Source organism: Pan troglodytes, chromosome 1 (genome assembly GCF_028858775.2).
Source record: "Pan troglodytes isolate AG18354 chromosome 1, NHGRI_mPanTro3-v2.0_pri, whole genome shotgun sequence".
NCBI classification, from domain to species: domain Eukaryota; kingdom Metazoa; phylum Chordata; class Mammalia; order Primates; family Hominidae; genus Pan; species Pan troglodytes.
The window spans coordinates 1,940,182-1,955,138 of NC_072398.2; the positions used below are offsets into that span (position 1 = coordinate 1,940,182).

The 14,957-nt window shown below is 40.9% G+C and overlaps 1 protein-coding gene across 5 annotated transcripts in view; it reads left to right on the forward strand.

Annotated features, from left to right (window-relative positions):
• The first annotated feature begins 3,597 nt into the window (after window positions 1–3,597).
• The window catches only part of ZNF124 (zinc finger protein 124), a 34,027-nt gene continuing 22,667 nt past the window's right edge, over window positions 3,598–14,957 (forward strand). Inside the window, exons 1-2 of one of the 5 annotated variants that reach the window (XM_063809295.1) lie at window positions 3,686–3,856; window positions 5,520–5,718. In XM_063809295.1, coding sequence (XP_063665365.1) covers window positions 5,542–5,718 — 177 coding nt within the window. In that variant the 5' untranslated portion in view covers window positions 3,686–3,856; window positions 5,520–5,541. Of the gene's footprint in view, window positions 3,857–5,448; window positions 5,719–14,957 lie in introns of those variants that run through there. The other 4 variants (XM_016942212.4, XM_016942200.4, XM_063809296.1 and 1 more) reach the window with 4 other exon arrangements.

A 14,957-nucleotide genomic window follows, 5' to 3' on the forward strand; every position in this document is an offset into this window, starting at 1 on the left:
AGAGAATGGAGAAAAGGATACTGTACCAGCCAGAATGTGGAGTCAGAATGTGGAGTCAGAATGTGGAGTCAGAATGTGATGAAATCACGTTGTGGGTTTCTACATGAGAATGTCTGCTGGAGTTGTAGGAACAGGTCCTGGGTAAAGGAGCAGGTGTGTTCTTAGACGGCCCTCCTGTCTGCTGCTGGAACACATCACCTGTTTATTCGTCCTCCATTTCCCGCTTTGCAGGTGTGTCAGTTTCACTGCGTGACCGTCCGTAAAATCCAAATCTGATTTGCTTCATGGCCAAACCCTGCCATTCACCATAGGCTTCCACTCCTTCATTCAGTGATGTGTACTTCTTCCCCTTCAACTGCGCCCCAGAACCCTTCTACCCTCCACCTTCAAATTCACAGAATTGTTGTTCTGTCTTGACTCAAACTTTTTTCCTGCCACAGCAGAGCACTGAAAGTCTCTTAAGTTACAGCTTCACAACAGAAGTCTAAAGTCTGCGCAGAACTAGCAAATCTGCAGCCGTAGGAGCAGCAGAATGACCAGGCAGCAGAGCTTTATTCCATGTTTTCATCCCCATTCCTACAACAGCAGCGGCAGCAGCAACAACTGCTACTACTTCTAATTGTGATAAAAATACTTAGAATAATAATGCATAATAACATTATTATTATTATGTAGTTGACATTTTTGGTTTATATATGATTATTTGTAATGTTCTACAATTTACCTTTAGTAATACACACATAACTTTTGCATAAACATCAGGACCCTAAAACACCACACCTGGTGATTGAGTCTCACCTATGGACCTAAGGTCTTCACCTGCTGGTGCAGGCCCTCTCACCACTCCATCTCCAAACAGAGGATCTGGTCCACCTTCTGAGTCAATATAGTAGCCCTGACACTCACATGATCTATTTGAGGTCTTGGAAAACAACCTTGCCTTGTTAAAAATCAAAGGATGGGCCGGGCACGGTGGCTCACGCCTGTAATCCCAGCACTTTGGGAGGCCGAGGCGGGCTGATCACGAGGTCAGGAGATGGAGACCATCCTGACTAACACGATGAAACCCCATCTCAACTAAAAATACAAAAAAATTAGCCGGGCGTGGTGGTGTGCACCTGTAGTCCCAGCTACTCGGGAGGCTGAGGCAGGAGAATGGCGTGAACCCGGGAGGCGGAGCTTGCTGTGAGCCAAGATCGCGCCACTGCACTCCAGCCTGGATGACACAGCGGGACTCCATCTCAAAAAAAAAAAAAAAAAAAAAAAAAAATCAAAGGATGGCTTCAAATTGTAGTCAGCTGTTTCGTTAAATTGCAGCAGGAAGAATTTTTTCTCAGCAGCTCTATTTTCATGTCACTTGCTTTCAGAGTAAGAGGTTATTTCAGACACAGTGGTTTGATTTAGTCTTTGTTGAAAATCATAAATAGCCTACAAACAACAAAAAGGGATGAATAGGATTTGCGTTCATGTGGCGTGCGTCATCTGTGCTTTTAAATTTATCCTATGAAAAGAAATAAAAAATATATAATATCGAACATTGGTTTCCTAAATTAGCAAATCAACCATTTCCTCAAGTTATTCCACGTTCTTCCAAGATGCGTCAGAAGCATTCTCTGGAGGCAATTGTTCCAAAAGGTGAAGAGTACTAGATGGATCCCAATCTCACAGGATTCTTGCTTCTATTGTAGAAGAGTTACTTTCCAGGACTTCAAAGGTTTAGAGAAGCTGCTTGATTCGTGTGGCTTGCAGAGGTGCATGGGCTTTGGAGTCACGAAAAGTTAATCCTGGTCCCAGCCCAGCCTCTTAGTAGCTGTGAGGCTTTGCACAACTTCCTTGTCTTGGAAAGTTATATAAACCTCATCTGCAAGAAAAGGCATGATACTGATTGCAAAAATGGCAGCAATTCTTCATCCCTTCCTGTATTTATGCCCTTTGTGATGTGCTTTTATAGCTGCTTTCATTGAGAGGCAGAATCTGTTTCCCAAACCTTGAATCTCACTGGCCTTATTTGCTCTGGCAGTAGAAAGCTGTGAATATGACCATGTGCCAGTTTGGGGCTGAGGCACAAAAGCTCTTAAATGCTTCTGCTTTTTATTTCACAACCCTGTCATCTCCATAATAACAAGTCCATGTTAGCCTGCTAGAGGATGAGATACTATAGGGAGGAAAACCAAAGTGCCACAGTTGACAGGCAGCTCACCCTCAGAAGCAGCATTGCCTAGTCAACCAGCAGCTGACCACACGTGCCTGAAAGGGCCCAGCAGAGACCAAAAGAATGGCTCACCTGAGCCCAGCCTAGAAGGTGGACCAGCTCAATCTAATACATTTTGGGGAATTTTACTGTGAAGCAATAGGTAATACGTACACCTAGCGCAGACAGGATGCCAGGATTCAATGACATGTTGATTGCAAGTTACCAGGCAAACACAAGGCACCCTGTATGTACTGATTTCCTTTTCCCTTTATGTAAAGTTGGATTTCTGGTTAGACGGTGTTGAGCCATACAGAAGTGCATGTAGACATGCATGCATATGATTGGTGCTTAAACTCACACACTTAAATTCCACACCACAGGAGGAAACAGAAAACCACAGCCTGACCATTAGGGCCAAAGCCAAACTGTAAAATGAGAAGTTTGTCTTTAATGTATTCCCTCTACATCTAAAGTCCTGAGGTTAAGGCTGTGGACAAATCTGAAGACATGGGTTTTCTTCTCCTGGGGCCCCTCGTCTTTTTTTCACTGTCTTATCTATAGAAGAGGCTGGGCCCCTGGCAATAGCAGGTGGGAAATAGTAGACTCCCTCTAGATACTTCTTTATTGCAGCCCACTTCTCTCTCTGGGCACTGTCTCTGCCACTCTTGGGCCTGAGGAGAGATGTTAGCAGAAGGAGGGCATTCCCTCACCTCTAGCAGAAAAGAGGGGTTCGGGCCCTTCACTCCCTGAGGTCAGGGGAACCAGAGCCCTCAAAACTGCACTTCAGTGTGACAGTCATTGCCCACAGGGGTCTACTTAGCACCTAGAATGTGGCTGGTCTGAATCGGTACATGCTGGAAGTTTAAAACGCAGAGTGACTTTGAAAGATTTAGTACCAAAAAACAAAGAACAACAAAAAATACTTCATTAATATTATATTTATCATATATTTAAATTATACTATTTTGTATATATTGAGTTAAATAAAGTATTGCAATCAATTTTACCTGTTTATTCCTCTTTTCTGTTGCTACTAGAAATTTTAAAATGACACCTGTGGGTCACACGTGATTTCTGTGGAAATCGCTGCCTTGGAGGATTGCTTCCCGTTTCAACACTCGGGCTCCTCGGACTGCTTCCTCAGAAGACCAGAGGCCATGAAGGTTAATAAGTCTGAAATTTTAAAAGAATTATTATTATATTGTTTCCTATTTTAAATATCATATATATTATTCACAAATGAATGTAACATTGTTTACAAGGTTAAGTGTGTATAAGTGAATGTCCCCTAGGCAAGGTTGGGACAGCCCTCCCGGAGAAGAGCTGTAGCCAAAACGCTGCCTCATTCAGACACGCGCGGGAGCTGTTACCTGTCACTGAGAGTCTGAGGGGGCGGGGCCTGAGGCCCTACCCAATCAGGGGCACCGGGGCGGGGACTGCCTAATCGGGCGCTCCGCTAGAAAACCCGAGGCGGCTTCCGGGTGTGCCCGGCCTTTGTCTCTCGTGTCCGCACGTGCGTGTCTCGGTCAGTAGCCGCTGCGCTTCTCGAACTTCTCTCTCGGCGGTTCAGGAGGCTCTGCCGCAGCCGGGGCCCTCCTGTGACCTGCATGTACTGGGGGATTCGCAGGGAGGATGTCGGGACACCCCGGAAGCTGGGAAATGGTGAGTTGCGCCGCCGGGGGTCTGGAGAAGGGAAGGGGCTGTGGCGGCCCCGGACCCGGGTCCCTGCTGGCGCGGCGCGGCCCTCGGTCCTTTCTGGCGCCCGGCAGGGCTGGGCGGGCAGCGGCACCCCGGGCTCCCGTCCCCCCGTCCCGTGTCTCCATGGCGACTTCCGTCCTGCCCGAATCAGCTTCCCTCCCCGGCCCGCGCCCGCAGCCCCGCGGCTCCTCGGGATCCTGCAGTGAGACCCGAGGCGCCTCGGGGGAGGCCCAGCGCGGTGTGCGGGCTCCCGCCTGCGAGGAGCTGTGGCCACTGGCGTTTCCAGTCCCTCCTTAATCCTGTTAAAAATTAAACTGAGGTTTAATTAAAGCGTTACAGAGTTTGAGCAAACAGCGATTCATGAGTAGGGGAGCACCCAGCCACGGTTTTTGGTTTGTGGGCCACCGGACGGGCTTGATGGAAAGGCTTCTATAAAGTGTCTAAGGAAGCAAACCAAATTTATTTATTTTTTATTTTAATGATCGGGTGGGGCGGGGGTGTGTCTCCCTGTGTTGCCCAGGCTGGTCTTGAACTCTTGGTCTCAACCTCCCGAAGTGCTGGGATTACCCCGCCCAGCCCAAAGCAACCCCAGTTTAATAACTAATTGGTTATAATTATGTAGTTCTGTTATTCGGATTATTTAGGTGGATGGTTCCTGGTTACGTAATCAGAGGTAAATTGCTGATTTGGGGTTGGTCAAGTTTTCTTTCCCTTCAAGTTAATTACAAGAAAGGCATGGAGTACCTTTAGGTTTTCTTGGTGAGGAACTCAGGGCACCATCATCACTTAAGGGAGGAGACCACCCCTCATATGGTCTTAGGCCCAATTTCTGCCTCCAAAGAAAGAAGAAGTAAAAACTAAAAGGCAGAAATGAAATCCACAGGCAGACAGCCCGGCGCCGCGCCCTGGGCCTGGTTACAGATTGACCCTTGACCTAATCAGTTATGTTATCTATAGATTCCAGACATTGTATGGAAAAGCACTGTGAAAATCCCTGTCCTGTTCTGTTCTGTTCTGATGACGGTGCATGCAGCCCCCAGTTATGTACCCCCTGCTTGCTCAATCGATCACGACCCTCTCACGCGGACCCCCTTAGAGCTGTAAGCCCTTAAAAGGGACAGGAATTGCTCACTTGGGGAGCTCGGTTTTTGGAGACGTGAGTCTTGCCAAAGCTTCCGGTGGAATAAAGCCCTTCCTTCTTTAACTTGGTGTCTGAGGGGTTTTGTCTGCAGCTTGTCCTGCTACAACTTCAGTCTAATTTCTTCCTATTTAATTATTTCCACAAGGGTACTGGTTTCCCCTGCATTTTCCAAATGTAAGGCAAGCAGGGTCTCAAATCCATGACCGTATTCCCCAGCCTAACTCTTCTAGAACTTGCAGTAAAATTCTGAATTTCCAGTTTCTTCCTCATACTCTCAAACTCCAACTTCCCCTCTCCAATTTACAACATTATTATTTGTTCTTTATTGTGCATTTGAACCAGATGCAGTATTGTAATTGTTTATCATGTTTTCACTGAGCAGTGAGGAGCTGTTTCTGAACATTTCTCGTGAAAACAGAGAATAATCACCTGATCTAGTCCACTATAAAAAATTCTTTGTACCTCTCCTCCTTTTGTCTTCCCTAGGCACACTCACAAACGTCTTTGGATGGAGGTTTCCCTTTGGAACCTTCACGTGGTGATGTGTCCTCAGCCACCCTCTTGTCTTTTCTGGGTCCTGGGTTCAAAACTGTTTGAGGATGACCTAATGTGCCCACACTGGCCATGTCTCTTGGAGTGTCATAGTGAATGTCAGCTGTTGGGTCCTCTTCTCCCAGAAGACAAGGTGAGGTTTAGGGGTGGAGCCTCTCAGAGGAGCAGCTGGATGGCATGAATCCCCTGGGACCGAGAGGAGTCTCCTGGGATACTCTTCTATACTCTTCCTCTAAAAAGCTAATCCATTGGGACTTAGATTTTTTTTTTTTTTCTCTTACCCCCGTTATCACTCCTTAGAGACAAAATGCTGGTCAGCTAGTCACATACTGGTATTGAGGGAAGAAAGAATTTCTGCCCTCTGGATTGTCTCATACTTGTGAAGGGAGAACAGCTATTCCAAAGTACAAGGAAACCCCGCCCCGCAGTGAGGCAGGAACCTGAAAAGCAAAATGCATTTGGGGCACAGTGGGGACACGGCACAGGTTTCTGGGGAGCGTGGGCATTGAGTACTTCCCTGAGCAGGATGGGGTGGGAGGACACAGTGGGGACACTGGGAGAGACACTGGTGTCATCCAATCCAATGCTGGTATTTTGAGGGAGAGACAGAAATGATTCCTGCCCTCTGGATTCTTTCACACTTGTGAAGGGAGAAAAACAACCTTAAAGAACAAGAAAATTTCTTCCCAGGAAGATGACACAAAAACCTGCCAAGCAAACTGCACCTTAGGCACACAATGGGCCACAGTGCAGTGCACTGGGAAGTTGGTCCTTGAGTACCTAGTCTCCAATGAGGAGACCGGGGACCAGGGACTCTCCTGTTTGAGAGATGGTCTTACTTGACATGTGAGTCAAACATATCTGTGTTCCAGTTAGCGCTGCTCCCTGGGCTGTCCTCTTGCAAAACTTTGTTCATTTATTGGTGCCTTAGGTAAACATAAAATGTATTTCATCAATAGAGCTTTAAAGATAAAATATTTACAAAGAGGCAAAGAAAGAAGTGGATATTTTAAATATATGTAGATATTTTAAATCCACTTTATATATATTTAGTTTTTTAATTAAAAACATTTTTAATGTTATATCAATACATTTGGGGTAGCAGGTGGTTTTTGGTTACAAGGATAAGCTCTCTAGTGGTGATTTCTGAGATTTTGGTCCTGTCACCTGATCAGTGTATGCTGTACCCAATATGAAGTCTCACCCCCTCCCACCCTTGCCCCCAAATCACCAAGGTCCATTATATCATTCTTATGCCTTTGTAACCTCATAGCCTAGCACCCACTTATAAGTGAGAACATAGAATACTTGGTTTTCCATTCCTGAGTTACTTCACTTAGAATAATGCCTCCGTTTCCATCCAAGTTGCTGCAAAGCCCATTATTTCATTCCTTTTTATGGCTGAGTAGTATTCCACCACATTTTCTTTATCCCCTCATTGGTTGATGGGCATTTTAGGTTTGTTTCGTATTTTTGCAGTGGCAAATTGTGCTACTGTTAACATGCGTGTGCAAGTGTTTTTGTTTGTTTGTTTTTTAATTGAGACAGAGTCTCACTCTGTCACCCAGGCTGTAGTGCAGTGGCACGATCTTGGCTCACTACAACCTTCCGTCGCCTGGGTTCAAGGGATTCTCATGCCTTCGCCTCCCAAGTAGCTGGGACTGCAGGCATGCACCATCACGCCCAGCTAAATTTTTTTTGTATTTTTAGTAGAGATGGGGTTTTGCCATGTTGGCCAGGCTGGTATCGAACTCCTGACGTCAGGTTATCCACCTGCCTCAGCCTCCCAAAGTGCTGGGATTACAGGCATGAGCCACCATGCCCAGCCGTGTTTTTTTCATATAATGACTTCTTTTCCTTTGGGTACATACCCAGTAGTGGCACTGCTGGATTGAATGGTAGTTCTACTTTTAGTTCTTTAAGGAATCTTCATACTGTTTTCCGTGGCGGTTGTACTAGTTGACACTCCCATCAGCAGTGTAGAAGTGTTCCCTGTTCACCACATCCACTCCAGCATCCCAGCATCTATTGTTTTTTATTTTATGATTATGGCCATTCTTACAGGAGTAAGGTGGTATCTCATTATGGTTTTAATTTGCATTTCCCTGATAGTGATGTTGAGCATTTTTTCATATTTGTTGGCTATTTGTATATCTTCTTTTGAGAACTATTCATGTCCTTTGCCTACTTTTTTGATGGAATTTTTTCTTGCTGATTTGAGTTTTTTGTGAATTCTGGATATTAGTCCTTTGTAGGATGCATAGTTTGTGAAGATTTTCTCCCACTCTGTGGGTTGTCTGTTTACTCTGCTGATTATTTCTTTTGCTGTGCAGAAGCTTTTTAATTTAATTAGGTGCCATTTGTTTATTTTTGTTTTTGTGCATTTGCTTTTGGGTTCTTGGTCATGAGTTCTTTGCCCAAGCCAATGTTTAGAAGAGTTTTTTTGATATATTTTATTTTCATTCCCCTGAGCGTATGTGGTAACTTTCTGAGGTCTCGTCTCTTCTTTTGGGTAGTTTCAAATGAAATTCTAGGGCTTTTAATCAGGAGTGCTACCAGGGAAGAGAAATAGGAAAAATCTCTCTTCCTTTATGGTTACAGAAAGTGAATACATTTCCACACACAAAAGTGTGGTACATAAATTGGTGAATTACAAAAATTAACCAAAACATCAGTTTGTTTCCTGCAGGGTGAAGAATTTGTTAGAGTGGGTAAGTCTGTGCTGTTTTCTGTTGCCTGCATTTGGCACATTAATGCTAAATCTGTACAGCAACCTTGCCCGATCACTGTGGCCAGGATTTCCAATACTGTGTTGAATGGGAGTGATAAAAGCAGAGGTTCTCTACTGCTCTTTCCTGATCTTGAGAGAAAAGGGTTTTTTTGCTTGTTTGTTTTGGTATTTCAGCATTGATGGTGATGTTAGTGCTGGTTTTTCATACTGTAGTTTCCTTGTAGTCCTAGTTTATTGTGTATTTTTATCATGAGTGGGTCTTAATAATTTGCCAAATACTTTTCCTGCATCAGTTGCAATAGCTACGATATTTCAGTCATTTTGCTAATGTCATACATTACACTGATTGATTTTTCATATATTGAACCATTTTATTTTAGGGATAAATCTCACTTGGTTTTGGTGTATAATCCTTACTGTGCTGCTAAATATGGCTTGTGAGTACTTAAGTGAGGATTTGTGCGTTAGTACTTAAGTGAGGATTTCTGGGTTAAGTACTTAAGTGAGGATTTCTGGGTTAGTATGATGCTACATATGGTTTGTTGGTATTTAAGTGAGGATTTCTGCATTAATAGTTATAAAGAACATTTGTAGCTTGTTGTAGTATCTGTCCAATTTAGGGGTTCTGATTACTACATCAATGTCATATAACTGTGAGTCTGTTTAGATTTTCTAATTCTTCATGATTCATTCTTGGTACACTGTGTGTTTCTAGACATTTGTTCACCTCATCAATGTTATCCAACTTGCTGGTGCGCCCTTAGAGACTTTTTACATAAGATTTAAGACACAGATTTCTTTTATATGTGTTTTACTCTTATTGTATATGTATTCTGCTTGTTTTGTAAATGTTTATTTTAGGTTCAGGGGTACATGTACACAATAGCAAATACATGGAATCAACCTAAATGCCCATCAACAGTAGACTGGACAAAGAAAATGTGGTATATACACATTTGTGAATAATGCTACAGTGAACCTATGCATGCATATTTCTTTATGGTAGAATGATTTCTATTTCTTCGGATATATACTCAATAAATGGGATTGCTAGGTTGAATGGGAGTTCTGTTTTAATTTCTTTGAGAAATCACCACACTGCTTTCCAAAATGAGTGAATTGAATTCCCACCAGCAGTGTATAAGCATTCCCTTTTCTCCACAAGCTTACCAGCACCTGGTTTTGTTTTGTTTTGTTTTCACTTTATTATTTTTTTGAGGCAGTGTCTTGCTCTGTCACCCAGGCTGGAGTGCAGTGGCACGATTTTGGCTTACTGCAGCCTCTGCCTCCTGGGCTCAAGCAGTCATCCCACCTCAGCCTCACGAGTAGCTGGGACTATGGGCATGTGCTAACAGGCCCGGCTACTTTTTTTATTCTTTCTTAGAGACAATGTCTCACTATATTGTCCAAGCTGGTCTCGAACTCCTGGACTGAAATAATCCTCCTGCCTCAACCTCCTGAACTGCTGGGATTACAGGCATGAACCACCCTGCCCAGGCTATTTTTTGAATTTTTAGTAACAGCATTATGACTGGTATAAGATGGTATCTCATCGTGGTTTTAATTTGCATTTCTTTAGTGATGAGTGATAATGTTCATTTTTCTCATGTTTGTATATCTTTTGAAAAGTGTTCATGTCCTTTGCCCACTTTTTAATGTTTCATTCTTGTTTCCTCTTTGCTTGTTAATTTATTTAAGTTTCTTACAGATTCTGGATATTAGACCCTTGTTAGATGCATAGTTTGCAGATATTTTCTCTCACTTTGTAGGTTCTCTGTTTAATCCTGTTAGTTTGTTTTGCTGTGAAGAAGTTCTTTAGTTTAATTATGTCCCATTTGTCAACTTTTTCTTCTGTGGCAGTCGCTTTGGGCTCTTCATCATGAAATACTTGCCAGGTCCTATGTCCAGAATGGTATTTCCTAGGTTATCTTCCAGGGTTTTTTTATCTTTAAATTTTTACATTTAAGTCTTTAATGCATCTAAAGTTTATATTTGTATATGGTGTAAGGAAGGGGTCCAGTTTCAATCTTCTGCATGTGGCTAGCCAGTTATCCTAGCACCATTTATCGAATAGGAAGTCCTTTCCTCATTATTTGTTTTTGTTGATTTTGTCAAAAATCAGATGGTTGGCCAGGCGCAGTGGCTCACGCCTGTAATCCCAGCACTTTGGGAGGCTGAGGCAGGTGGATCATGAGGTCAGGAGATCGAGACCATCCTGGCTAACACAGTGAAACCCTGTCTCTACTAAAAATACAAAAAATTAGCAGGGCGGGGTGGTGGGCGCCTGTAGTCACAGCTACTCGGGAGGCTGAGGCAGGAGAATGGCGTGAACCGGGGCAGCGGAGCTTGCAGTGAGCCGAGATTGTGCCACTGCACTCCAGCCTGGGTGACAGAGCAAGACTCCGTCTCAAGAAAAAAAAAAAAAAATCAGATGGTCGTAGGTGTGTGGCATTATTTCTGGGCTTTCCATTCTGCTCCATCAGTCTGTCTGTTTTTATACCATTACCATGCTGTTTTGGTTACAGTAGCTTTGTAGTATAGTTTGAAGTTGGTTAATATGATGCCTCCAAACTTTGTTCTTCTTGCTTGGCTATGTGGGATCTTTATTGGTTCCACATGAATTTTAAAATAGTTTTATCTAATTTGGTGAACAATGTAATTGGTAGTTTGATAGGAATAGCATTGAATCTAAATTGCTTTGGGTAGTTGGACCATTTTAGCAATATTAATTCTTCCTATCAATGAGCATGGAATGTTTTTCCATTCATTTGTATCATCTCTGTTTGTTTGTTTTTTTTTTTTTTCCCAGCAGCATCTTGTAACTCATTGTAGAGATCTTTCATCTCCTGGTTAGCTATATTCCTAGATATTTTATTCTTTTTGTGGCTATTGTGAATGGGATTGCCTTCCTGATTTGGCTCTCTGCACGGATATTATTCGTGTATAGAAATGCTCCTAATTTTTGTACATTTATTTTCTGTCCTGAAACTGTGCTAAAGTTGTTTATCAGGAGCTTTTCAACAGAGACTGTGGGGTTTTGGGGGGTATAGGATCATATCATTTGCAAACAGAAGTTTGATTTCCTGCCTTCCTATTTGGATGCATTTTATTTCAGTAGTATGTTAATAGGAGTGGTAAAAGAGGGCATCCTTGTCTTGTTCCAGTTCTCAAGAGGAATGTTTCCAGCTGTTGCCTATTCACTATGATGTTGGCTGTGGGTTTTTCATAGATAGCTCTTATTATTTTGAAGTATGTTTCTCCGATGCCTAGTTTGTTGAGGGTTTTTAACATGAAGGGATGTTGAAATTTATTTAAAGCTTTTTTTTGCATCTATTGAGATGATCATGTTGTTTTTTTGTTTTTAGTTTTGTTTATGTTGTGAATCACATATATTGACTTGTATATATTGAACTGTTACATCCAAGGGATAATGCCTACTTAATCATGGTGGTGGAATAGGTTTTTGGTGTGTGCTGGATTTGGTTTGCTAGTATTTTACATCTGTGGATTTTTCATCTATGTTCATCAAGGATATTGGCCTGAAGTTTTCTTTTTCGTTGTTGTATGCCTGCCATGTGTTGTATGCCTGCCAGGATGACGCTGGCTGTCATAGAATGAGTTAAGGAGTTTCTCCTCTTTAGTTTCTTAGAATAGTTTCAGAAGGAATGGTACCAGCTCTTCTTAATACATCTGGTAGAATTTAGCTGTGAAACCATCTGGTCCTGGCTTTTCTGTTTGATAGGTTTATTATTACTGATTAAATTTCAGAGCTCATTTTTCTGTTCAGGGATTCCATTTCTTCCTGGTTCAATCTTGGGAGGTTTTTTGTTTCCAGGAATGTATTCGTTTTTCTAGGTTTTCTAGCCTGTATGCATAGAGATGTTTGTAATAATAGCCTCTGAGGGATTTTTTTTTTTTTTTAGTTTCTGTGAGTCTGGTGGTAATACCCTTTTTGTCACTTCTGATTGTGTTTATATGGATCTTCTCTCCTTTTCTTTATTAGTCTAGCTAGCAATCTATCTTATTTCAAAAAATTGACTCCTGAAGTTGTTGATCTTTTGCTTTTTTTTCTCTCTCTTTTCTTCAATTTATCTCTGATTTTGGTTTTTTTGTCTTCTGCTAGCTTTGGGGTTGGTCTGCTCTTGTTTCTTTAGTTCCTCTAAGTGTAATGTTAGGTTGCTAATTTGAGATCTTTTCAAAGTTTTTGAAGTGGGCATTTAGTGCTATAAAATTTCCTCTTAACATTGCCTTAGCAGTGTTCCAGAGATTCTTGTATGTTTGTTCTTATTAGTTTCAAATAATTTCTTGGTTTCTACCTTAATTTCATTTTTTTCTTTTGATTTGTTGAGGATTGTTTTATGGCTGAATGTGTGGTTGATTTTAGAGTATGTGCCATGTGCAGCTGAGAAGAATGTATATTCTGTTGTTTTTTTGGTGAAGAGTTCTGTAGGTGTCCATTAGGTCCATTTGGTGAAGTGTTGAGTTCAGATCTCAAATATCTGTGTTAGTTTTCTGCCTTTATGATCTAATACCATCAGTGGGGCATTGAAGCCTCCCACTGTTAACTCTGTGGTTAAGTCTCTTTGTAGGTGTGTAAGAATTTGCTGTATAAATCTGAGTGCTCTTGTGTTGGGTGCATACGTATTTAGGATAGTTAGGTCTGCTTGTTGGATTGAACCTTTTACCAATATGTAATACCCGTGTCTTTTTTTGTTTTTGGTTTAAAGTCTGTTTTATCTGAAATTTGACTAATCCCTGCTTTTTTTTTTTTTTTTTTTTTTGCCAAGGGTTAATATATTTTATATATAAGTAAAGATATACAGTCATACATTGCTTAATGTGTTGTTAGGCAGTTTTATAGTGAGAACATAATAGCGTGTACTTACGCAAACCTAGATGGCATAATATACCACACACGTAGGCTATATGGTATGGCCTATTGCTCCTAGATTTACTTTTTTCTGTTTTCCATTTGTGTTGTAGATTTTTCTCTATCTCTTTACTTTGAATGTGTGGGCGTCATTGCATGTGAGATGGGTCTCTTGAAGACAGCATACGATTGGGTTTTGTTTCTCTATCCAGCTTGTCATTTTGCCTTTTAATTGGGGCATTTAGCCCATTTACATTCAAAGTTACTATTTATATGTGTAGATTTGATCTTGTTATTGTGTCGTTAGCTAGTTATTATGCAGACTTGTTTCTATGGTTGCTTTATAGTGTCACTGGTCTATGTACTTAAGTGTGTTTTTGTGGTGGCTGTTAATGATCTTTCCATATTTCGCACTCCCTTTAGGACCTCTTATAAGGCAGATCTAGTGGGAACAAATTCTCTTAGTAGTTGCTTGTCTGAAAATGATTATGAAGCTTCTTTTGGCTGGATGGGAAATTCATGGTTGGAATTTCTTTTCCTTAAGAATGCTGAATATAAACTCTGATAATGCACAATAAATTTTCTGGACATTAGAGAAAAATTACTTGACTGTAGATTGTGGTAAAGTTCAAATTACTGGAAATAGCAATGGAGTATATCCACTGCCTTGGCCTTCATTTCTGCGTATTTATTTGGTGTGGTAATCACCACTTGAGATTCTCTAATTTTTGTTCTTCTAAAGAATGTGAACTATTATTTACTATTATTATAGTAATATGCCATATTATTTGGCTGTTTTATTACCAAGAAAATGGATCTCTTTCCATAAATGGTCTTTTTTCTTGTTATGTATCTTTTGCTTTTTTTTTTCCCATTTTTTAATCATGTTTTCATTCATTTTTACTGTGCACACTAATTTCTTTTATATTGCATGTATTGCAGATTTTTATTTTACTGTTTTTTGTCTTTTAATTCTCCTAATTTTAATATATTTGAATTTGTCAGTCTCTATTGTTTGCTCCTTTTCTCCTATTCATATGTCAAAAAAAACCTTGTCTGTGACTTCTGCAAGTGGTCTATTTATACTTTTTACGTTTGAATATATGACAAATTGATTATTGTCCAACTAATAGAGGTCAATGCAATTCATTTTTTTCCCAATTAAATACTGGTTAGCTTTGTTCCATGTTTAAAGTGCTTGATACTTCCTTCACTATCCTACAATGCCTCATCTGTTATTAGTCAGCTTTCCATATCAATTCCAGCTCATTAAAGACTATATGCCTTTCTCTTGGCCTAGTTCTTTATCTCTCTGCTTATACTACACTGCCCTGAATATTATATTTGAAAATCATTGATGTGTATTAGGCAAACCATCACACTGTTATTCAGAAGACTTTGACGGTTGTTAGGCGTTTGTTATTTCTGTAGGTTTTGAAAAGTAGTTTCTGCTGAACTGCTAGAAAGTCTGTTTCAGGCATCTATGAAATTTTACATAAATATCATTTGTAAGAGGTGACATCTAGATGACATTGAGTTTTTTTCTTTGAATGCATGCCTTTTCACTTATTCTATTCTGCTTTGACATTTTTCAGTAGAAATTGTAAAATAATTATTTTTGGATTATTGAATATTGATTATTAGTGTTAATTACCTCTTGATTAAATTTGGGCTTGAGTGAACCACTTATAAGCTTCTACACATTTTCTCTTTGTGTAACCACGTGGATTGGGCTCAATTTCCCAATTAAAAAGTTGTGACATCATATATG